The sequence below is a fragment of the Rhagoletis zephyria genome, unplaced genomic scaffold (assembly GCF_001687245.7).
Source record: "Rhagoletis zephyria isolate East Lansing unplaced genomic scaffold, Rhagoletis_zephyria_1.1 Rzeph_scaffold_00193, whole genome shotgun sequence".
Taxonomy (NCBI): Eukaryota; Metazoa; Arthropoda; class Insecta; order Diptera; family Tephritidae; genus Rhagoletis; species Rhagoletis zephyria.
Window position 1 is genome coordinate 370,995 of NW_016157277.1, and position 23,971 is coordinate 394,965.

The 23,971-nt window shown below is 35.4% G+C and overlaps 1 protein-coding gene across 1 annotated transcript in view; it reads right to left on the reverse strand.

Moving 5' to 3' along the window:
* Window positions 1-22,230, reverse strand: part of LOC108358014 (uncharacterized) — a 124,995-nt gene extending 102,765 nt beyond the window's left edge. Inside the window, exon 1 of the mRNA XM_017609131.1 lies at window positions 22,086-22,230. Within this exon, the coding sequence (XP_017464620.1) occupies window positions 22,086-22,159 (74 nt within the window). The 5' untranslated portion in view covers window positions 22,160-22,230. The remainder of the gene's footprint in view (window positions 1-22,085) is intronic.
* Between the last annotated feature and the right edge of the window lie 1,741 nt (window positions 22,231-23,971).

The window sequence follows — 23,971 nt, forward strand, 5'->3', positions numbered from 1 at the left end:
AAATTTTTTTAGTCACCATCTTTAGAAAAAAATGTTGTATGCAGTTTTGTAGTTTATTAAATTCTGGTTGAATGAGGTGCAAACTTGAACTAGCGAGGACTTACTGCTGATTTTTAGCATTTTTTATGGCGGTGTTACGATTTTTTTGCCATACAAAGTACATTCGATAAGTTTTTTATATGTAAAAAATGCGACACATCGTCAACAAAAAAATTGCCAAAAATAAGCGGTAAATGCTAAGTACCTTCAATTCTTACTTTAATTATTATACTAAAATTTTAAATTAAGTTACAACATTTTGGTGAAAATTTGCAGAATTTTGATAATATTTCTACAAAATATGAAGTTTGCATTTAAATGGTAATTTTTAAATGGTCAGCTATATTTTCATAAAAAATAATAAACATTATAATGACTGAAGAAAAATAGCCAAAACTTGCTTGTCGCGTCCCAGTTTATATTTGGGTCACTGTATAGATATGTGCTTAAAATAAAAATCATTGAAATCGGCCCAGTATTTGAAGACTTTTCGGATTAGAAAAAATGTTATTATCGTCCCCTGAATTGCAAAAAGACGTAACAACATCGCAACTGAAATTGAGAAAGTCGTGACCAATATTTTTATTTATTTTTTCATAAAATTATGTGGGAGTTGTAATTCGATGAAATCCATCATATAAATCAAAAAGAGAATTTTAAATTTTTTATTAGTTATGACCAGGGAACGGATTTTATGGAAATTGCCTTTTTTCTGCTAAAGAGAGAGAGTATATTTGATTAAAAATGTCAACGATTTAGTTTTCCCTGATTTCATATATACACATTTGATGTTTCTTTTTTGCCTTTTTTAAGATATTGGCCTTTTCTACCTTATTCCTGGTAATATGAAAGTCTTAAACGCTTCATATTTAAATTGGGCGCCACTTGTATCAATTCACGTCGAGCGGTACGTTTAGTACATACAAGACTTTTATTCGCGAAAATCTACTGAAAATCCTGCCAGAAAACTTCAAAATGCATCTTGTGGTTCGATGGTACTACAACTATAGCGCTTAAAGTTTTGCGAGTTAAAAACTCGACAGGAGAAAATTGTCAAAGATTCAAAGTACAAATTTTTCATATAATGAAACTAGGTAGCTTTTCTATTTTTACTTGTAAAATAAACATTTCTAAAGTCAATGTATTTTTTGATTATTTTTCGGTTTTTATCTTTTTTTGGTGCATTATTTTGGGATTTCAAGTTCCTTTTCCTGCCTATTTCGCTATTTTATTTTGCCTTTTTTAAGGTTATTAGGTCCTAAAAATCCGTTCGATGGTTATGACCAGCGAACGGATTTTATGGAAATTGCCTTTTTTCTGCTAAAGAGATAAAGTATATTCGATTNTTTTTTAAGATATTTGCCTTTTTTTGCCTTTTTTAAGATATTTGCCTTTTTTTGCCTTTTCTACCTTTAAAAAAGTGATTATAGCATTTACAATTATTTTTTTAAGATTAAAAAATATACACATGCCCATGCGGCTTATAGAAGCGCAGGGACCTCTTGCCAAATTGGTGTTGGAAAAATTTAATTCCGTTTTCTCAGCTAAGGTAAGCTTAGAGACAATAAGGGGTGTGATAAAATTGTGAAGGGTGAGGAAAACGCCTTTATTCCTGATAATATGAACGTTTCAAACGTTCCATATTTAAATTGGGATCCACTTTTATCAACTTACGTCGAGCGCACATTTAGTACATTCAAGACTTTTCTTCGCGAAAATCGAATGAAAATGCTGCCAGAAAACTTCAAAATGCATCTTGTGGTTCAATGTTACTACAACTATACAGATAAAAGTTTTATGAGTTAGAAACTCGAAAGGATAAAATAGTCAAAGATTCGAAGTACAAATTTTTCATATAATGAAACTAGTTCATAGTTTTTCTATTTTTACTTGTAATATAAACATTTCTAAAATAAATGTATTTTTTGATTGTTGTTCGAATTGTCTGTCTTTTTTTATTGCCTTATTTTGCTTTTTTGCAATACCTAGTGCCTTTTGCTGCCTTTTTCGCTATTTTGTTTTGCCTTTTTTTGCCTTTTTTGAGTTAGAAACTCGAAAGGATAAAATAGTCAAAGATTCGAAGTACAAATTTTTCATATAATGAAACTAGTTCATAGTTTTTCTATTTTTACTTGTAATATAAACATTTCTAAAATAAATGTATTTTTTGATTGTTGTTCGAATTGTCTGTCTTTTTTTATTGCCTTATTTTGCTTTTTTGCAATACCTAGTGCCTTTTGCTGCCTTTTTCGCTATTTTGTTTTGCCTTTTTTTGCCTTTTTTGAGTTAGAAACTCGAAAGGATAAAATAGTCAAAGATTCGAAGTACAAATTTTTCATATAATGAAACTAGTTCATAGTTTTTCTATTTTTACTTGTAATATAAACATTTCTAAAATAAATGTATTTTTTGATTGTTGTTCGAATTGTCTGTCTTTTTTTATTGCCTTATTTTGCTTTTTTGCAATACCTAGTGCCTTTTGCTGCCTTTTTCGCTATTTTGTTTTGCCTTTTTTTGCCTTTTTTGCAATACCTAATGCCTTTTCCTGCCTTTTTCGCTATTTTATTTTGCCTTTTCCAGCCTATTTCGTTATTTTATTTTGCCTTTTTTATAGGTTTTTAGGTCCTAAAAATCCGTTCCCTGGTTATAACTTTTTGCATTTCAGCGATGATGTTTGTTACGTCTTTTTGAATTTTAGCTGAAGATATGTAACAAATGAAGTTCAGATCGAATACAGAGGTATGCAGGAAAACAATTAAGAAGGCAGAGAGAATATACTTAACATACGAATTGAAGAGTCTTTACGCCAAAAAGGAGCAAACAAACGCAGAGTTGCTATCAATTCATTTAGAGTTAGCGGAGCGCATACCAATCGACTGCTTAATGGAGCTTTTTGATCAAATGAAAACGCGCATAAGGAAAGCCATGAAAGAAAAGTACAAGAAATTGAAAGGAAAACTAGAAAAGTTACAAACGAGTCAAGAAGGAGTGAACAAAAAACAGAGAGAGAAACCCGAATTCCATGCCAGGTTCGTAAACCTTACAGAAGTTCTCATCAACAAAGAAGAATCGCGAGTTTTAGAAAAAGGGCTCAAACATAATATCCAGAATTACAATAAGGAAAAGGAAATTGAGCAGACAATTGTAGATGCGGAAATAGCTATATCTATGCTGCCGAAAGAGGAACAGGAACACACTAGACACAGGTGCAAACAGTTAATTGAAAAGGAAATCAAAGCCAAAGGAAACAAAAAACACAGCAAAGAAAGCAATATAATTAAAGGTCTGAAGCAGAAACTAAAAAACAACAACGTAATCACGACCAAAGCTGACAAAGGAAACACAACTGTACTAATGAATAGAGATGAATACATACAAAAAACGGAACAGCTTATCAAAGAAACTAGATGTAGGAAGTTAGCAAAGGATCCCACTGAGGAATACCAGGCCACAATAAAAGAGACCATAAAGAAAGCTACAAAAATAATAAAGCCGAACCAAATACATACATTGACAATCATGAATCCATCAGCTCCTCCGATGAATGCACTACCTAAAATCCACAAACTTGGCACACCCATGAGACCAATCATAAACCACAGATCGGCCCCAAGCTATAAACTATCAAAACACTTAAAAACTATACTAAAGGACAACCTTGGATTGCCCAATAAGTACACAATATCTAATACAACGGAATTGATTGAAAAAATAAAAGACTCAGCGATCACGATGGATACTAAACTGGTATCATTCGACATAAAAGATCTATACCCATCGATACCAATAACGGAAACAATAGATATCGTATTCAAAATACTGATTGAAAAAACAGGAAACAGAGAAATCGCCGTAGAGATAACTAATACACTCAGAACGACGTTGCATCAAAATTACTTCAAATTTAACAACAACATATACATGCAAACAAACGGGCTAGGCATGGGCAACCCCACATCGGCGATCCTTATGGAGGTATTCATGCAGAATTTGGAAGAAAGGTACGTGGAGTATCTTACATCACAACTAGGAGCGACGTTCTACGCCAGATACGTAGATGACATCATATGTCTTATAACAAAGAAAAATGAAGGACAGATATTGGAATACCTCAACAAACAGCACAGCAATATAAAATTCACAATGGAACAAGAAATGCAAGGAAAGCTAAATTACTTAGATCTGACGATAAAAATAAATAAAAGCACCAGCAGTCTGCAATAAGAAATTTTTAGGAAGCCCACAGCCACAGATACAATAATACATAATACATCGAACCATCCTCATCAGCATAAAAAAGCCGCTTTTAGACAGATGATCAATAGAATTGAGCGAATACCACTAACAAAAGAAGGATACAACAAAGAACTGAACGCAATATATGCCATAGCGGCTAATAACGGATACAAAAGAGATCTGGTAGAAGAAATCCGAAGGGAGCACAAAAACAAAAAGCCAAACAAAGAAGAAAACAATAACAAAAATTGGGCGGTATTAACCTATACTGGAAAGTCAACGTACAAACTTGCAAAGCTGTTCCAGAAACACAACCTTCGCACATCATTCAGAACAAATAACAACGTGGGACGGATACTACGGAACACCACAAATCAAGAAGATCCATTGGATAAACAAGGAGTCTATAAACTAACTTGCAAATGCCAGCATAGTTACATAGGTCAAACAGGACGTAAAATAAAAACAAGATTCCGCGAGCATATAAGAGACTATAACAAAAAGACACAGAAACCGAGCGCAATACCAGAGTCAAATTTTGCTAACCACATGTTTAACAACAAATGTTCACCAACGCAAATAAGAAAGGCAGCGAAACTACTGCATGTACAACATAAAGGCCAACGACTAAACGTCCTAGAAAATATGGAAATATACAAACTAAAAACCTTCGACGGCAAAATAATAAACGAACAAACAAATACCGCATCGGATGTTATATTCGAACCCTTAAAATTGATTTACGAAAAAAAGAAAAATGACAACAAAACAACAGGCATGGACACTCCGAACACACCAAAAACCACCACCAGGGCAAAAATCACTGACTTTTACCTACCTGCAGGCAAAAACCATACAGCGACAACATAATGCATGTTAATATCGAAACAGCGAAGATGAACCTATTACCTGCTTCAAAAAATGGGCACCATGGCATATCTAGTAATTAATCATCGACGAAAATCACATTACCTAAGATAAATGAACATAAATTAGGGACAAATCTCGAACCAGACAGAACGAAAAATGACACTGAAGATGGCACAACGCCGAAACCGGTTTGTCTGCAAACCAAACTTGACAAGGGATGACGGAAATTCGTTCCAAAATAAATCATCTTACCACCCTGTCGGAAAAATCAACCAACACCAACACATATGTAACACAGTTCGACATGAAAAATTTCTCCGAGGCAAGATTACCCATTTATAATAGATTTCGGGTCGTTAAATTTGTAAAAATGGAAACTTATGTATGTAAATTTTAAGAAAATATTGCAAATAGCTTAATCGGCTAAAAACGGTTATTTTTTTTGCAAAGCGGCTAATAAAATTGGCTGCCGGCTAAACGAATTTTCTCCGATTCGAACAGATTGTATATATTATAGTGGTTTTAAAAAATCTACTTTAGATTTTTACAGGTACTCACGTCTTGAAATGTGCTACTTAGGGCCATTTTCACCGTCTCTGGTTAACACTAATCCGCAGTTAAAAATCGTTACCGACGGTACTGACTCCATTCATTTAACAATGGGTCGGTAACGTCGGTAACAATGTTTAACTGGGAAATAGTGTTAACCAGAGATGGTGAAAACGGCCCTTAGTGAAAAAATACAATTGTGAAAGTTTGAGCCCAATCGGAATATGCCTTCACGTGCCCTGAAGTTAGAAAAAAAACGATAATTTTATTAATTTTATTGACTTTAAATTAAATTATAATACATTTTCTTTAAAAATGTACGGTTTCGATGATATTTGACATTTAATGGCACAGGCACCTTTCTGGTCAGGTTTATGGAGTAAATATTACGATTTAAGTATTTCGGATTTTTGTGACTGAGATTTGCTTTGTTTTAGATTTTATAATTTGTTTTAATACTGTTTTTCAAGAAATCGCTTTTAGGTATTTATTTATTTTATTTATTTATTTAAATGCACATATAAGACATAGTCTTTTACAGTGCCATATTTTAAAACAATTACATAATAATAAAATTGCGAATAAGGCCTCTTTAACACTAGTCGCTACAGGGACATTATTATATTCTTCAGAGTCTTCATCGCCAAGAGTGATATGTTGTAAAATAAAATTTTAAAAAAGTTTAGCGCTGGTAAGCGAAGTATTTTTCGTACAAATCGAAGAAAGCTTACTCAAAACCAGGACTGTTAAACGGAAAATGCAGCCAAAATTTCAAATTTTATACAAAATCCATTCATGGAGCAGTTTTTTTTGGCAAAATTGTGCACGTAAGCAGAAAATGCACCTAAGCGAATAGGCAGCTAAATGGAATATACTGCAATTTGTTTTTCTGTTATTATTAAAGAAATCTATTGAATAGTCAATTTCTTACAGTAGAGGTTTGGATATTTTGAAATAATCTGAAGAAACTGGAGTCTTGCTTTAAAGTGCCACATTAAAGACAATTTTACCACAATTTTGCCCATATATTTTTAAAGAAAATGTTGACGTTGAAGTTTTACAGTTTATTTACAGTTAATAATAATAATGTAATAATAATAGATTGGCGCTTACACATATGTTAGTGTTTGGCCGAGCTTCTCCTCCGATTTGTGCTGTGCGCCTTGATGTTGTCCCACAAAGCGGAGGGATCTACAGTTTTACGCCGACTCCGAACGGCGATTGTATTTGTATGAGAAGCTGTTTTTTATGGCAGAAGTACACTCGGAGGTTTGCCATTGCCTGCCGAGGGACAACCGCTGTTAAGAAAAAAACTTTTTCTATATTTTTTGCGATGTTGCTTTGACCAGGGCTTGAACCCAGGCGTTGCGGAGTGGAAGCGCGCACTACTTGCCACTACACCACAGCGGCCGACAGTTACAGTTACTTACGGGTAAAAATGGCTTTACTAACAGAAAGATGCCCCACAAACATACAGTGACGAGCAAAACTGTAACATGACTAAGAAAAAATATAGCCAAACGGCTATAAAAAAATATTACACTCAGAAAAAAGAATTTCCTTAAATCAAGAAAACAGTATCCTTATTTTCAGTTACTGTTTTTTTCCTTAATATTACGAAAAATTTACTCAATTTCAGAAATTTTTCCTTAATTTAAAAATAGGGCGTCATTTATTTGAAGAAGTAAATTTACTCAATATAAGTAATAATTTCCTCAATATAAGTAATAATTTCCTCAATATAAGTAATAATTTTCTTAAATAATTTTGAATTTTGTCAGTGCTGTTAAGACAAAGTTAATTGCTTTCGTGGCAAATGTCGGCTGTGGCGTCGCGTGAAGACTACTGATTCTGGTTCTGAGATCGCAGGGTCGAATCCGGTTGGAGGTGGTTAGAATTATTTCAATTTAAATATAAATCACAAATTGTAAAATTAATTTCATATATGGAAAAACCTAAATACTCAAAAAACAAAAAATAAATTAGATAAATTTATTTTTTAAATACAAGTTAAAAAATTACAATAAAAAAAGAAATAAAATAAAAATTCCTGCTCTGAGACTCTCTCGAATAGCACTCCAGAGCTTTGCTCTACACATACTTATTCCTTTCACGGGGGATGAAATGGCAAGTAAATTTTTCCTAAAAACTAAGGAATTGTGTTTTCCTTAAACTGAGTCAAATCGTTTACTCATATTAAGGCAGCCATGTCATTGGAGCCATTTCAAGGTAATCTTTCCTTAGAATAATATACTTTTTCCTAGCATCAAGGAATGTTTTTTCTGAGTGTACGCTCAGATATCTTGTGAACTTAGTAGCAATCAGCGATGCAGCCACCATTACAGAAGCGCGTAAAGTATTAAAATGCAAATCAGTAGACAGCGAGGCGAAGAATTGCCAAATTGAGCGCAAAGGCAGCATAAAAGAAGAAAAAAGCAATTTTGATCAAAATATATGTATGTGCGAGTGGGGCAGCAATTTGCTGCATCGCACGAAAACCGGACCGTTGCCGATTGGGATATGCTACAGCGTTGCCACTTGAAAATATTTTTAGGTACCAAAACGCCTACCAAATCAGTTTCCAAACTACCAAATTTGTTTCATCATTAAAACGAGATTTCTCGAGTTTGCGGGGTTTTTAGCTACACAAATTAGCAGTAAAAATTAAAACTGCACATAATATTGTTTACGGTATTGGTTAATTATTCACACCAATCTTTAAGATTAAACAAAATAAATACGGGCCTTTAAATAAAATAATTAAGTTATTGTAAAATATGTTAATATCTGTGAGATTGATTCAATTCATATCAAAAAATTTTTTTTTGTGAGTGAAAAAACAAAAGCAGACATTTTATTCATTTTAATAAAAAAAAATTCCAAATTTGATTCAATTTGCATGCACTCACCCTTTTGTACCAATACACTCACACTATGCAAATTGCCTATCACCAATTTTTCTTTCAAGACGATAAGTATTTTCTCGTTAATTTCAACAGCTAATCGGTCATAGCTTTGGGGAGTGAGTTTTTGTTTGCAGAAAATTGTCTGCTTAATAAAATATAGAAAAAAATAAAGAATTCTTATACGTGTAAGCAAAGTGAAAGCAGTGTTTTGAACGTGTAAACTTAAATTAAGCGAACAAATTTTAATTTTCAATTTGGTTGTATTTTCAAAACATTTTTGCCTACCAAAAGCTTCATCAAACCAACCAAGCTACCAATTGTGGTCCAATTGGACCAAAACGGCCACGCTGATATGGTAACCAACCAACCAGACCTTCCAGAATTAAATTAAAAAAACACTTTTTCATGTTTCAATTGTGGGCTATTTGGTCTGACAAGACGAAATTAATAACTCTCAATCAGATGGCCGGGCATGGTTTTGGATCAAGGACCAAAATTAAGCCTAAGCGCATCGTATAAGGCAAACTGTGAACCACAGTTCGGTCAATAATAGTTTGGGGTTATTTTTTTGAAAATGTTGTTGATCCGTTAGTACGCATTATGCGTAAAGAACAGTATCTTTTCATATTTCAATAAAATTAGCAAGATGTAGTCGAAAAAATTTGAGTTTTTGCTGAAAAATCACCCAAAACACACTGCACAGGTTCGCAAGGACTGGATGCAAAAGCTTTTGCTAATTTGAAATGACCTCCACATTCTACGGACATGAATCTCATCGAGAATTTGCGGAATTATCCAAAAGCACAGATGAAGTAAGTATCCAAGTCCATCCAATGGAGTATATGAGCTGAGAAAGTAAACTGAGGATATATGGGACGCTATACCTCAAGAACTATTACAGAGATACACGCCCAGTATGCCAAATCGCTCCCAGGAACTAAAAAAGCAAAAGGATACTGAACATTGTAGAGTGGCTATTGGGTTTTATTTATTTAAAAACTCACGACTAATAACTACATATACATTTGAAAAAGAAAAATCAACATGGTTTAGCAATCTGCGGCGGGCACAAGAAATAACTGCTTTGCAGCGGCCAGCCATCGCTGTCCACACTCCAAAGACAGTCTTCTTTTAGTTCAAACTTCATGTGGCAGGTATTGTGTACGGCTGGCTTAGCGCCTACCATGAACACAATACGATCGCTAAACTGTGCAAATACATAAGCGTACAGGCTTTTTATATGCTATGCAAAGCACATTGATCAATACCGTTTGTGCTATGGCAATCCTGCTATACAATTGTTATACAAATAGAGGTTGTTACATTTTTACGGCATTGCCATATTAGAATAAAACTTTAACTTTAACTTTGACAGAAAAAGGTATTGCCATACACGGTATTGCCAGATATGTGAATGTCTAAAACGTGAAATTAACAAAACATAAAACATGTATACATAAATAAGTTAAAACAATAAAAGCGGCGTGTTACAGTCTCCCCCTTTGGCGTGATGAACTCGTCCCGAGCGTACGATAACACTTCTTAATTCTTTTTGGGTCGCCCTCGTCTTCGCAATGGACGTACAGGTGCTGGAGCTTCCTCTTCGTTACTATGCTTACATTTGTAAGTGATGATACATGATATGTGCCCAACGGTAAGTTCAGGTTTTGCTTCGATGCAATTTCATATGACGATGAACCGACTCTCCGAATAATGACATATGGCCCATCTCGTTTCGTAACAAATTTCGACGTGAGGTTCTTTGATGCTTGACTTAGCGTATGCGTGATTTGTGGTATAAAGTTCTCGGATTCCACAATCGCTTTGACATCGTGTTGTATATTGTCGAAAGTTCGCAGCTCCCTTCCAAATGTTAAGTATGCCGAGGTGAAACCAGTACTTTGGCACTTTACAGTGTTCATGGCAAATCTTATTGATGGTAGACTTAGATTCCAGGTGTTGTGGTCATTACCAACGAGGATCACCAACTGCGCTTTGATGTCTCGGTTTTTGCGCTCGACGGGATTACCTTGCGGGTGGTAGACAGGCGTAAATTGTTGCTCGATGCCCATGCAGAAGGAAACTTTTTGCATTATGGCTGATACAAACTGGACACCATTGTCTGATTTTAGCCGGCGAGGAATTCCATAACGAAGAAATATTTCCTCAATCAATGTTTTTGCGCACGCTTCCGCGGTGGCTTCTTTCAATGGGAAAATCTCTGTGCAACGTGATGCTACATCTTCAGCTACTAATATCCACTGAAATCCCTCATTTGTTTTTGGTAGAGGGCCGAATAAGTCAACCGCTACGACATCAAGCCTTTGGTTGCTGCTTGTAGTTTGAAAAATACCCATCGGTTTCATATTCATAGCCTTATATCGCTGGCATTCTATACAGGTTTTGACGTGTTTCGCATTATCAGTTCGCATGCCTGGCCAATAGTAACGGCTAGCGATACGATGTATGGTTCTTTCTGCGCCATAGTGTTCTGCTGTGCTGTCGTTGTGGATTGGAACGGATAGTAAACGGAACAGATGTGTGTTTTGCGCTCGCGCTAGATATTCTCATTTTAAATAGTTAAAATAATTGTATTTTATACATTTTATGTCCAACGGTACCATTTAAGTGCAAGCTGAATCAACTGAAGTGAGTGGCGCATAAATAAACATACAAACAAAACAAACAAGCGAACAAAAAATTGCATAAATAAAATAGTTTGTTTTGCTGTTGTTGTTTTTGCTGCGGCGATAGCTGGGTTAACAAAAGTAAGTCCAGCTGCAATTGTTGGTATTAGGAAGACACAGAGAACAATCTGCAGCAGATCTGCTTGGTCACCTCCGCAAAAGAGCATTGGAGCCGCTAAATCCAAGACAATTCGGATTAATCTCCAACCACTTTTGGTTTTCCTTTGCGTACCCGAGGGCGCTCCTCTGTCCAGATTCTCTCCTTTGTTATTCTGTCCTTTGCCATCATATTCGCAATTGATGTCCTTTTCTCATAATTCCATATCAACAAACGTCAACTACTTCTTGGAATCGAAACAGCTGATCAGCTGGAAACAGAGTGCTGCCAAGTTAGTTTTACGCTTAGGTTATAGTAGCAATTGCTCATATCACTTGTGTATTGTGGTTAGTATATATTATTACCATACGTTAACTTAGGGTATATTGCAACAGTAAAAAGTGGCAAAATCCCAACAGTAGAATGTAAAGAATGGACTGCCAAATTGTTTCAATTAGATGAAATGATAACATGCGCTGGTGGGTGTGGCTATAATTTCTGTCTAAAATGTAGCAATATTAAAAGGAATGAAATTAAAATAATCACGGAAAATATTAATTTGAAATGGTTTTGTAATCAGTGTACTTTATCTGATACGAATACGAAATTTATCGAAATCAAACATTTAATAAGTAAATGTCAGCAATCTAAGTTGAAGGCGGCTGATGTAAAACAAGTTTTGGAGCAACTGATTAACAACAAATGTACGCAAATAAAAACGAGTATTGTTTCAGACTTTAATACATTTCTGGAACATAACATTGGAGTGAGAATTAATGCTATGAAAAATTAAATCATTAAGGAAATTTCTAGTGAACTGCAAAAATGTAATGACTTGGTAAAAAACATTCAGCCAGTAATTAGTAAAGAAAATGAATGATGAAAGATACTGAAAATAGTTGGGTTAACCGAAAAAATAAATAATGATCGCATAATAGAATGTCTAACTAAGCAAAATGATGAGTTCTTGGGAAAGGAGTTGAAAGTACTGAAAGTATACGAAAATAGAACGCGAAGAGAAGAAAGCTTCAACATTCTAGTTGAAACAGATGCTTTAACCTTGCATGGTATTTGAGCATCTAAATATTATGAGATGCTTTAACTGTTTGGGTTATAAGCACAAGTCAAGTGATTGTACAAATAAAAAGGCATGTAGTAGATGTGCTGGAAATCACGATGTTAAGGATTGCGGCTCTGATATAATAAGGTGTGTAAATTGTTGTGAACTTGTTCAGAAAAAAGTAATAAAAAATAAAAGTAAATCACTCAGCATTCAGTTTGGATTGCCCTGCATACCAAAAATACGTTCAAGCCAAAAGCAAAACTAAAGTTTAGCAACGAAGTATTCATGAGCTGAATATCATTTATTTAAACATAAACAGTATTAGAGCTAATAAATGTGAACTTGAGAAACTAATAGAAATTTGTAAGCCCCATTTGGTGCTATGTTCAGAAACCTGTTTGACCGAAGACATTACAAACCACGAAATACAGGTAGAAACCTACACTCAAATTAGATGCAACTCGAATAGNTGAATATCATTTATTTAAACATAAACAGTATTACAGCTAATAAGTGTGAACTTGAGAAACTAATAGAAATTTGTAAGCCCCATTTGGTGCTATGTTCAGAAACCTGTTTGACCGAAGACATTACAAACCACGAAATACAGGTAGAAACCTACACCCTAATTAGATGCAACTCGAATAGTAGACACACAGGCGGTGTTTTAATTTACGTCCATCACTCAATTAAATATGAAACTCTCGTTAATTACTCGTGGGATAAAAATATTTGGTGTCTTCTTTTAAAAATTGGAAATGTTACCCCGAAATACCAAATAGGGGTAATATATCACTCGCCAAATTCTAGCGATGCTGACTTTATCAGCTACCTCAGTGAAATTTTAAACAATACTTGCCTAGATGATAATACTGTATTTATTGGAGACTTCAATATAAATCTATATAAAGCTACAACGGACAGTAAAAAATTGGTAGAGTTATTGCAGTCCTTCCCAATGGTTCAGACAATTTATTTTTATACTAGGAAATCGGAAGAGGTCGAAACCATGATTGATTTACTATTTACCAATAGCAAAAACATTTCGTGTCAAAGAATGGATATGCATCGGATCTCCGATCATGAGACAATTTATGTCAAGATCGAGTTGGAGAAAATCTATAAAATGAGAGCAAACAAATTTATTATATCTTGGGAAAATTACACAAGTGATAATCTTCTTCACCAACTGGGGCAATACAATTACAGGGATTTTTCGAAATTAAGCATCGATGATAAATCGAAATTTTTAACTAATGTCTTGTCATATTCAATGGGCACTCTAACATACACCAAAGAAATAAGGCTTAAGCTCATGAACAAGTGGTATGATACTGAATTAGCTAGCCTTAATAAGCAAAAGTATAATCTTTACAGGATAGCATTAGAAACAGGGGCCTGGAGTGACTATAATACAATCAAACGTAGATACAAGAGGATGGTAAAGGTTAAAAAGGTTAAATACTTGGAGCATAAAATAACAGTTAATATTGGAGATAGCAAATCAATGTGGAAGAATCTAAAAAATTGCATAAGTATGTCGAAGGAAATAAACACCATTAATAAAGTATTAATTCACAACACCTTGTACACAACGGAAAATTGCACAATCACTAAATAACTACTTTATTCACAGCATTATTGAAATTACCTCAAATATAGAAAAAAAAAGAATCCTTTACGACTCCAAATTGCACACATAACTTTAAATTTATAGAAGTCGAAACCGATGAAGTGCTTGAAATTGTCAGTGGTTTTAAAAATAAAATGGGAAGAAAAAAACTATTATCTGAGGGAGTCATAAAAGACTATAACATATACAGGGTACTTTAACACGCAGTTAATTAATGAAAGTCTAAAACATGGTGTTGTTCCTGATCACTGGAAAACATCTATTGTTGTGCCAATTGAGAAAGTCAAGAACACAATCAGAGCCGACGAGACGAGACCAATTAATACGTTGCCAAGTGATGAAAAAATTCTTGAAACGGTAGTTAAAAAGCAACTAATAGAATATTTAGAAACTAATAAAATATAATGCCACTACAGTCTGGTTTTAGGAAAAGGCACTCATGTGAAACTGCACTAAACTGGAAAGAAGAATTGAGCAGAAATAAATACATAGTTGCCGTCTTCTTAGACTTAAAGCGCGCATTTGAGACCATCGATCAAGAGTTACTTCAAAATAAATTGAGTAATATAGGGATACGGGGCGTTGAGCTAAAATGGTTTCAAAGTCTTATTACAAATCGTTACCAGAGAACACAGATTGGATCGTCGGTATCTGACAAAAGAAGTATAGTGGTTGGTCTACCTCAAGGCTCAGTGCTAGCACCTATATTATTTAATATATACATAAATGATATTGCCAACGGTATTAAATATTGTGATATTAATCTTTTCGCTGATGACACGTTAATCATGTTAAGTGGTGACCATATTACTGATATTGTTTCAAAACTACAAGATGACTTAAATAAAATATATAATTGGCTATGTTTAAACAAACTTAAAATAAATGTAAGTAAAACCAAATACATGGTCATATCCAGAAGAAATATTGATATGCATGAACTTCGTAGTTTAAACATAAACCAACAAAAAATAGAAAGGGTGCGGAGCTTTACGTACTTGGGTATAAAAATTGATGAGAAGCTACAGTTCAATGATCATATTGACTATACCGTAAGCAAAATAGCAAAAAAAATGTACTTTATGCGACGTACTTGCAAATTACTGAAAAGGAAATATAAAATAGTGGCATATGGATCAGTAATAAAACCTCTCCTCAATTATTGTCCAACAATTTTCTTCATAATGAATGATAGCCAAATTTATAAATTGCAGAAACAACAGAACCAAGCAATGAGATTCATTCTTCGAAAACGATATGACACGCCCATTAGAGACATGTTATCAGCCCTTGGTTGGCTAAGTGTGAAACAACAGCACTTTTATTATACGATGAAATTTGTTAAAAACATTATTGAAGATAATTTACCAGAATACCTAAAGATTAACTTAAGGTATGGCAGCAATGTACACAACAAAGATACACGTAAGAAAAATGACTTCAATTTACCCATGTTAAAAAGCGAATCTGATAAATGTAATCTTTATTACAAGGGTCTTAAATGTTATAATGCAATGTAAAAACATCAATGAGTTTAAAAGAAAGTTGTTTAAATTTTGTAAAACTATCCCAATATAATGTAATGTATTACTTTATATCTGTTTTCCATTTACTATTGTTCCGTAATTTCAACTTGTAATTGCCATGTATGAATGCCGTTCCATATGATTTCATTAGGCTTAAGCAACGGAATATAAAATAACTAGGTTAAGTCTACATATATTGTAATGAATTAGGCTCAAGAGAGCTGTAATAAATAAATAATAATAATTTCTTTAAAATTTCTTCCCATTCTTGTTGCGGTACTACCATCTGTGCGTCTTCTCTATCATCGTTGGAATAACAGAATAGAGTTCCGTCGTTCAGCCAATACCTTCTGTTTGACCAAAATGTTAGGTTGTCGTCTTGCGATTCTATCGAAGAAAAAATCTTTTTCAAATATTCGTCCTTCAGCTGCTCATCTCGTATTTCTTTTGAATTCTTGCGTGGAAAATCAACTTGGAAGGCATATATATGGCTTTGATCAGCTTCGCTATAATCATTATCACACGGCGGACGAGATAACATATCAGCGAGCGAATTGGTTTTCCCAGGATTGTATCTAACTCTAAAATTATATTGCTGAATTTGCAATGCCCATCGCGCTAAATGGCCAGATGGAGACTTCATCGTTAGTAGCCACTTCAATGGTTGATGGTCTGTTAATAAAATTATCTCGGCTCCTTCTATATAACCTCGAAACTTGGAACATGCCCACACGATAGCTTGGGGTCACGCTCCGTGGTCGAGTAATTTCTTTCAGCAGCCGACAACAGTCGGCTTGCATATTCAATCGGATGTTCTGTGTTATCCTCCGCCTGGAGTAAAGCTGCACTTTTTATATAAAATGGTAAGTTGTCTTGGGCTTGTTTCAAGATGGGTGTAGACGTTAGTGCATACTTAAGAGACTCAAATGCATCTTTTTGCCTTACAGTCCAAGCCCATTTGGCATTCTTTTTCGTAAGTTCGGTTAATGGTTTCGAGATCTCCGCGCAGCCATTTATGAATCTTCGATACCAAGAACACGTTTGAATAAATGAAATAAGTTCTTTAACATTCTTCGGTTCTTTTCTTCGGCTAATAGCAACTGTTTTCTCTTGATCAACGCATATCCCGTCAGGCGTGAGGACATGTCCCAGATACTTCACTTCCTCACAACAAAATCGGCTTTTATCATTAGTTACGCGCAATTTATACTCTTGCAACTTAGGTAGAACGATAACGAGATCTTTTAAATGTTCGGAGAATGACGGAGAACATACAATCAAATCATCGAGATAAACTAAGATTTGAACTTTCGAAACAGAGGCTTTGAAACGATCCCTAAGACGTTGGAACGTTGCCGGTGTATTGCGTAAACCAAATGGCATCCTCCTAAAATAAAAAGGTCCCAAATGGGATAATAAAACACGTTTTGTAAGAGTTATTATTATTAACTTTTATTTGGTAATAGCCGCTGTGAAGGTCTAATGTAGTCATAAAATTAGTACTTTTCGCTGCATGTAGAAGGTCATCCATACGTGGCAGTGGATACCTGTCTGGCACGGTTATGGCGTTAATCTTTCTGTAATCAATACAGACGCGCACCCCACCAGTTTTCTTCGGAACCATTACAACGGGGGAGGCCCAAGGCGACTCGCATTCTTCGACAATACCTGCTTCGATCATCTTCTCGATTTTCGTTTTCCGTTCATGCGTTTTTGCAAACGAAAGACGATATGGCGGTTCGTGGTCACCAGTGTTGATTCGGTGCTCAGCGTACGGCGTTGGTTCTGTGATGTCTCCAAATACTTCCGCACATGCTTGGGGCACTGCATCGAGCTGCTGCTTCTGCTGGAGGTTCAAACTCGCACCATCTGTTGCTTTCAATATTTTGAAATTGAACGAGTACAACCTCACGTGATCGTCATCATCATCATCATCATGCCTTCTCTTAGGAACAAGACCAGGAAATAGCGTTGGTTCGCTTTGCCTCTTTGGCGTCAATGCATCTGGTGGCAACGCATCTCTAAATATTGCCTGGATCGAATGTGGCGAGTAATCATTACTGGGAATTTCAAGACTTCTCGCATTCGGATACGTCTGCTTCTGAGCGTGGCTTAGTCATAGGCATCTTTCGCTTAGGTGTAACATTTGCGCATTTAACGACTTCAATAAGATTGAACGGCACAGTTTCCGCTAAATCGAAGTGTTGAGTTGGGTTGTCTTCAAAGTACCAATACCTCTGCCCCATATTTAGCACTATAGAAGCTTGCTCCAGAAAATCTGCACCGAGTAGAGTGCGGTTTCTTTCAGCATCAGGTAATGAACTGCATATCCATACAGCGACCACCAATCATTATTTTACATACCGTTGCCAAGCAGTGTTTTCTGGTTACGATTCCGTCTGCTAACGCGATGTCACACGCAACATTCTGGTACTGAAAGCCTTTGAAGTCCATCACCCGCTTCAAGTTTGCGCTTGCTACGCTAGTACGCGCACCAGTATCGAAATACGCTTGTCCTGGTACACCAAAAAGCTGTATGTTGGCCAGTGGTATATCACGACCAACATTTACGGGCGATAGCGAATTGAAATTAATAGTACCGCTCGAAGATTTTTTATTCATGCTGCATACTGGACAATTAGCTCGCGTCCCGCCAGGTGCATTACACCCATAGCATGCAAACTTCGGTTTGGCAGCTATAGCAGCAGCAATCGTAGCGGTATTTGCCTCATTTGCATCAGATTTTTGCAAAAATTAAAAAAAGGGTTTCAAGTTCGCTTATTGATAGCTCTACGTCACGAGCATCATTAAGGAGCTGTTCGTAGGACGAAACTTTCACACGGCTCACTCTGTCTCAAATATTAGCATTAAGCATACCGAACAACATGTCGAGTTGATCAGCTTCTGCTGGCGTGTTAGGCAGCTGTGCAAATAATGCTGGCTTCTTTCGGATAAAAGTGTCCGTTGGTTCGCCTTTCTGCTGCTTACCTTCCATTATTTCGACACAAACTCTCCAATGCTGGCTTTGCCGGTGCGAAACATTCTCGGAGCATGCGAATTACTTCCGTAAATGTAGTTACTTGATCCTTCACACCACGCAACCACTCCGCAGCATCACCCTCGAGCAGCATGGGCATCCCGTTTCTTGCGTCGGCGTCGTTTATTTTTTCCACCATTTTGAAAGTGGATACCGCTGCTACAAATTCTTCCACCTTCACCGGATTGCGCTCTCCGTTATAACGCGCATTGCATGTGCTGAGTGTACCGGCACGTACGTTGTTGTTGCCTACCGACTTCAAAAGTTCCTGGAACTGTTCGGTAGACAGAGTCACCATCGTGTTCAGTCGTGGGCTTCTTCTTGGCGAAATTTTGATATTAAGCTTCTAGCCACTAAGTTGGGCGCTAATGTAGAGTGGTTGTTGGGTTTTATTTATTTAAAAGCTCACGACTAATAACTACATATACATTTGAAAAAGAAAAATCAACATGGTTTAGCAATCTGCGGCGGGCGCAAGAAATAACTGCTTTGCAGCGGCCAGCCATCGCTGTCCACACTTCAAAGACAGTCTTCTTTTAGTTCAAACTTGTGAGCGGATGGCTTAGCGCCTACCACGAACACAATACTTCGCCCAGAAGGTCCGCTCACCGCCGATCGCTAAACGAAATTTGCAAATTCATAAGCGTACAGGCTTTTTATATGCTATGCAAAGCACATTGATCAATACGGTTTGTGCTATGGCAATCCTGCTATACAATTGTTAAACAATTTAAAACTCACATGCGGAAAAGAGATAAATAGAGGTTGTTACATTTTTACGGCATTGCCATATTAGAATAAAACTTTAACTTTAACTTTGACAGAAAAAGGTATTGCCATACACGGTATTGCCAGATATGTGAATGTGTAAAACGTGAAATTAACAAAACATAAAAAATGTTTACATAAATAAGTTAAGCAATAAAAGCGGCGTGTTACAACATCGTATTAAAACTGTAACATTTGCCTTAATTTACATTTTAGTCTGCAAGTTTGTTTATTGTTGTTGGATTGACTTCAAATCGTTATGAGAATATACAACAAAAGCATGAAAGTCGTTAAAACTTGGAAAGATAGCGGTGGCTGAAATAAAAAGTGTTACACCATGTTACAGTTTTGCTCGTCACTGTAAATATAGACACGTTAGAGTGGTGCACAAAATCATTTTTTTTCAATATTATTCAGTGCTCACGCAAATTTGTGTTCTTTTTGCTAAAAAAATGAAAGTACATAACTTTATTTTAAAAAAGTAATAAAATTTATAGGTCGCTCAAGTCGATTTTTGTATTGCTTAAAATTACTCGTCCTTCAATCCGTGCGCACGCGAAATTCCTCTGGAAATGTAAGTTTTCTAAGATCTTATAATGTGCTTTCGAGGCCGCTGAATACACTAGGAGAGCTATTTTTTCGATCCGGCTCTTACCTTTTTAGATAATACGAATAAATAATAAAAAAGGGGAAAAAACGCCAAAATTCATCTTTAAAATGTGATTATTTCTTAGAAAAAATTTATTTGATTTTACGTCAATGATGATGTGTATAGCCACAACCTTAGTGCACAAAATGAGTCATTGCAGAGGAGTTTACGTTCATTACTTCTCGATATCGGCATATTTTCGAATCGCTATCGCACTTTTTGACGCAAAAGCATTTTTATCATACACCAAAAAGTGCGATTGCAATCCGAAAATTGTCGCTCACTGGTTACAGAATCTCCCTCCTAAAGTACAAGATATTGCAAAGAAGTACATTGGACTGTACTTCGAAGTACGAAGTACAAGAGCGAAAAAAGAAGTACTGTACTTCCGAAAGAAGTACGGTTGGTCACATTATATATGAGTGTACATACGCACCCAAAGCATGCAGAGCGCCGGTCTGACAACACACACATTCATACATAGTACATGTTTATCCGTACAAATCGCGTGCTGTGGTGTTGATGGATATTCAACATTTGAAAGCAAATTTATATGCCTGGGCGTAGCTGAGTGCGTAAAGATGCATGCCACAATTTGTCGATATCCAGAGATGGTCAGGGTTCGAATTCCACTGCAGGCAACATGCAAGTTAAATATTTTTTTTAGCTTTGTCTTGATTATTCGCGTAATTGAATTGAATATTTACCAATATACAGTACTTTCGTTGACGTTTATAGTAAGATCAATTACGTTTCTATTTGATTTAATATTTTTTTCCCTCAGTGTACGTATGAATACAGTGTGTAAGCACACACTGAAGTTATGGTTGTGAATAAAATACTGTTATCCGTTCACATGTTTTTTTCGGAGTGAGTGCTTGAATACTTTCGGCGGGATATGCTGGTATTATAACTTTTCTGACAGGCGGAGAAATTGTTTAAATTTTCATTTGTTTAAAAAATAATAATTTTGGTTATATCAAATTTAAAATTTTCAAGACGAAAAAAATTAATTTTGGTACGGTTGTATGTCGCATTCCAAATTGTATTTTCAGACAAAAAAATTAATTCCGTACCATTGTAAAAAATTCTAATGCTCATAAAAAGTTTAAATTTAAAAATTTTTCACTGAAATTTACGGAGTGTATTTCAGGTGAGTAGAACTACATTTGAGCGAAAAATCTCCTGGAAATTCGAACGTCGACAAATTTGTGACCCACTTGAGATGGCCTTACCCATATATAACTGACTTCCAAAATATGTAACATATAAGACCACTTATAACCACATTTATCTTTAAAACAACAAAAGATAGGAAACAAGTGTCTGTATATAAAGTATAGCTTTTGAGGTTTATTATAAGGATAAATTAAAAACTTCCGGTTTTTACACTAGTTTCAGAAATATAAAGAGATATATATGTATATGTGCGAATGTAACGTTAACGACACAAATCTTGACCATATGGTCTTTATAACATTTAAGTACATATTGTTGTTAAAAATGTTAGGTTAGTTCTGAGCTCGCGGTCTCTTGGGACGGGGCCTTCTCGAATCGGGTGCCCGTGGCATTTTACCAGACCTGCCGCATCTGCATGGAAATGGCGTTTTTGAAATTTTTTCATATGATGTGACCATCGGAATGGGCTGGCTGTAGATATTTCATCTATTTATTATATTTTTAATGTCCTGCCAAAAGGACAGCCCGTCTAAAGAATGCTGACTTATTCTTGCAACAATGCACTTTCAACATGGGCTGGTAGTACTTTAATGCCCTTGAATTAATTTTCTATATACTGTAAATAAAATCTGAAGTATGTTAAGTAATCGGTTTTTATAGACATCTCTAATAGCTAAAAACGCATAATCCAGACCGCTGTTCGGCAGCCAGCCCTCCGGATATCGGTTTCTATATTAACAAGCTAAGCTCACAAAAAATTTCAATCGATCTGAAATATGATAAGTTTTTTGGTCAAGAGCTCTTGGTCTATGAGTTTGGCCAAAATAGTAATATATGTATACTTACGTCATAGTCATTAGTAAAATATCAAAGTAATCTCTGGCAATTGGAAAGTCTGTATGCTGGAAAAGTGTCGTCATTTTATATAAAATTTTTACATAAAAGCCAGTAACTCGAAAATATTGCTCCACATATTGGATGTCTTCTTTTAGTTCCTAAGAGTGAAAGGGAACAAAAATTTTACGAATAATTTAAAAAGTTTGTTAATGACCATGGTTCAATAATAGAAAGTTGGATAAGCTGACAGTTATCTCGCTCTCGCTCGCTGCCTTAGCGTGTGTTGTCTGCTTTTTGTAATTAATACATATCGCCACTAGACACGAATAAAGGCTCGTCATTGTTTTGACAACGAAAAAGGCGCGTAAAAAATCTTCGGCAAAAAAGACGCGTAAACCTAGTTGACGGCGAGAAGAAAGACGCGTAAACATAGATTTATACTTAGCCAAGGACTGTCATTTCAGCATTATTCACCAAAAGCTCATTGGGGAATGTACATACTAAGATTTGCTTCAGTTGAAATCTGGCAGGTATTAAGTAACAAAAAAAACTAATTTAAATGTGAACAATTCAGTCGAAACTTTTGTAGAACCTTCTTTTATTTCTATTTAGATGAAAGATTTACAAATAGTATTAGAATTAATTTCCACGCCAAAATACCCGTACTTTAGAGATGACACCCGCCATTAATACTTGGACATACCTTTCGTTGATCGATTGAGCCTGTTTTCGCCACATTCTCCGGAAGTGCGTCATTCTTGAAGGTGTGCATTTTGTTTCTTTTTAATTTTGATTTCATATAAGCCAAATAACGCTCGATCGTTTGGAGCTCTGGACAATTCGGAGGATTGGCCTCTTTTAGTACGATGTTGATCCCATTTTGTGTAAAAAACTCTTGCGCATTTTTTGCACAATGGCTTGTTGCCAAATCAGGCCAAAATACATGCTCTCAGAACAACACTCCAGGTGCAACAACACGTTCAGAGAGATTCGGATTCCTTTTCAAAGTCTTTGGAACATCCTTCTCCACTATTTTATTTATAGTGCCTGATTTCCGCTAGATTCCGCCTTTCTCTCAATGCTGCCATTTTTCTTGATATTTGACAATACATTTTGTACCGTCGACCTTCCAGTTTTCAGCAATTTTACTAACCGACATTGGGAGATGTGTGGATTTTTCATGAATTAGTCCAAAATCAATTTTCTTTGCTGAGGTTCTTTGCTCTCCACATCAATTATTTTTAAAATTGCGCATATGAAAATTAACCGTAATAAAAAACAACGATAGCAAAATTAGCACACTAAATAAACGGCTGATCGAGTAGTCGATAACAAAGTTATGCTATGTATAGTGCTGCCAAATTTCAAATGAAGTAGATCTTATTACACCCGCAAACATAGTTCATAAGTTTACGTGTCTTTTTTTTCACCGTCAAATAGGTTAACGCGTCTTTCTTCGCCGTCGACTGCTTCGTTTTTCGAAGTCAACTTTTGAGCTCGCGCCTTTGTTCATGTCTAGTGACGATATAAGCTACTACTAAATACATAAAAAGTTCAACAGGCAACACTTTTACCATTTTTATCGTATGTCAGGATAGCTTTTCCTTTAGTTGGAATTTTATGTGAATAAAGTTCTTACTATTCTTCAATTAGTTTAGTTTTAATTTTTATTATAGCATTCTTAATAAGCCACACAATTTGAATTCTATATCCATTGAATAGAGCAGTGGAAGCTGCTTTAAATATTGAATCATATTTTATACGATATAACTGTACATAATAATGTACAAAACGCATTTCTGCCTACCTTTTCACAAAAGGGATCAAATTATTACATCTTTCTCTATACTCCTCAAATTCGACCTTACAAAGCAGTAAACGCAAATGTCAATATT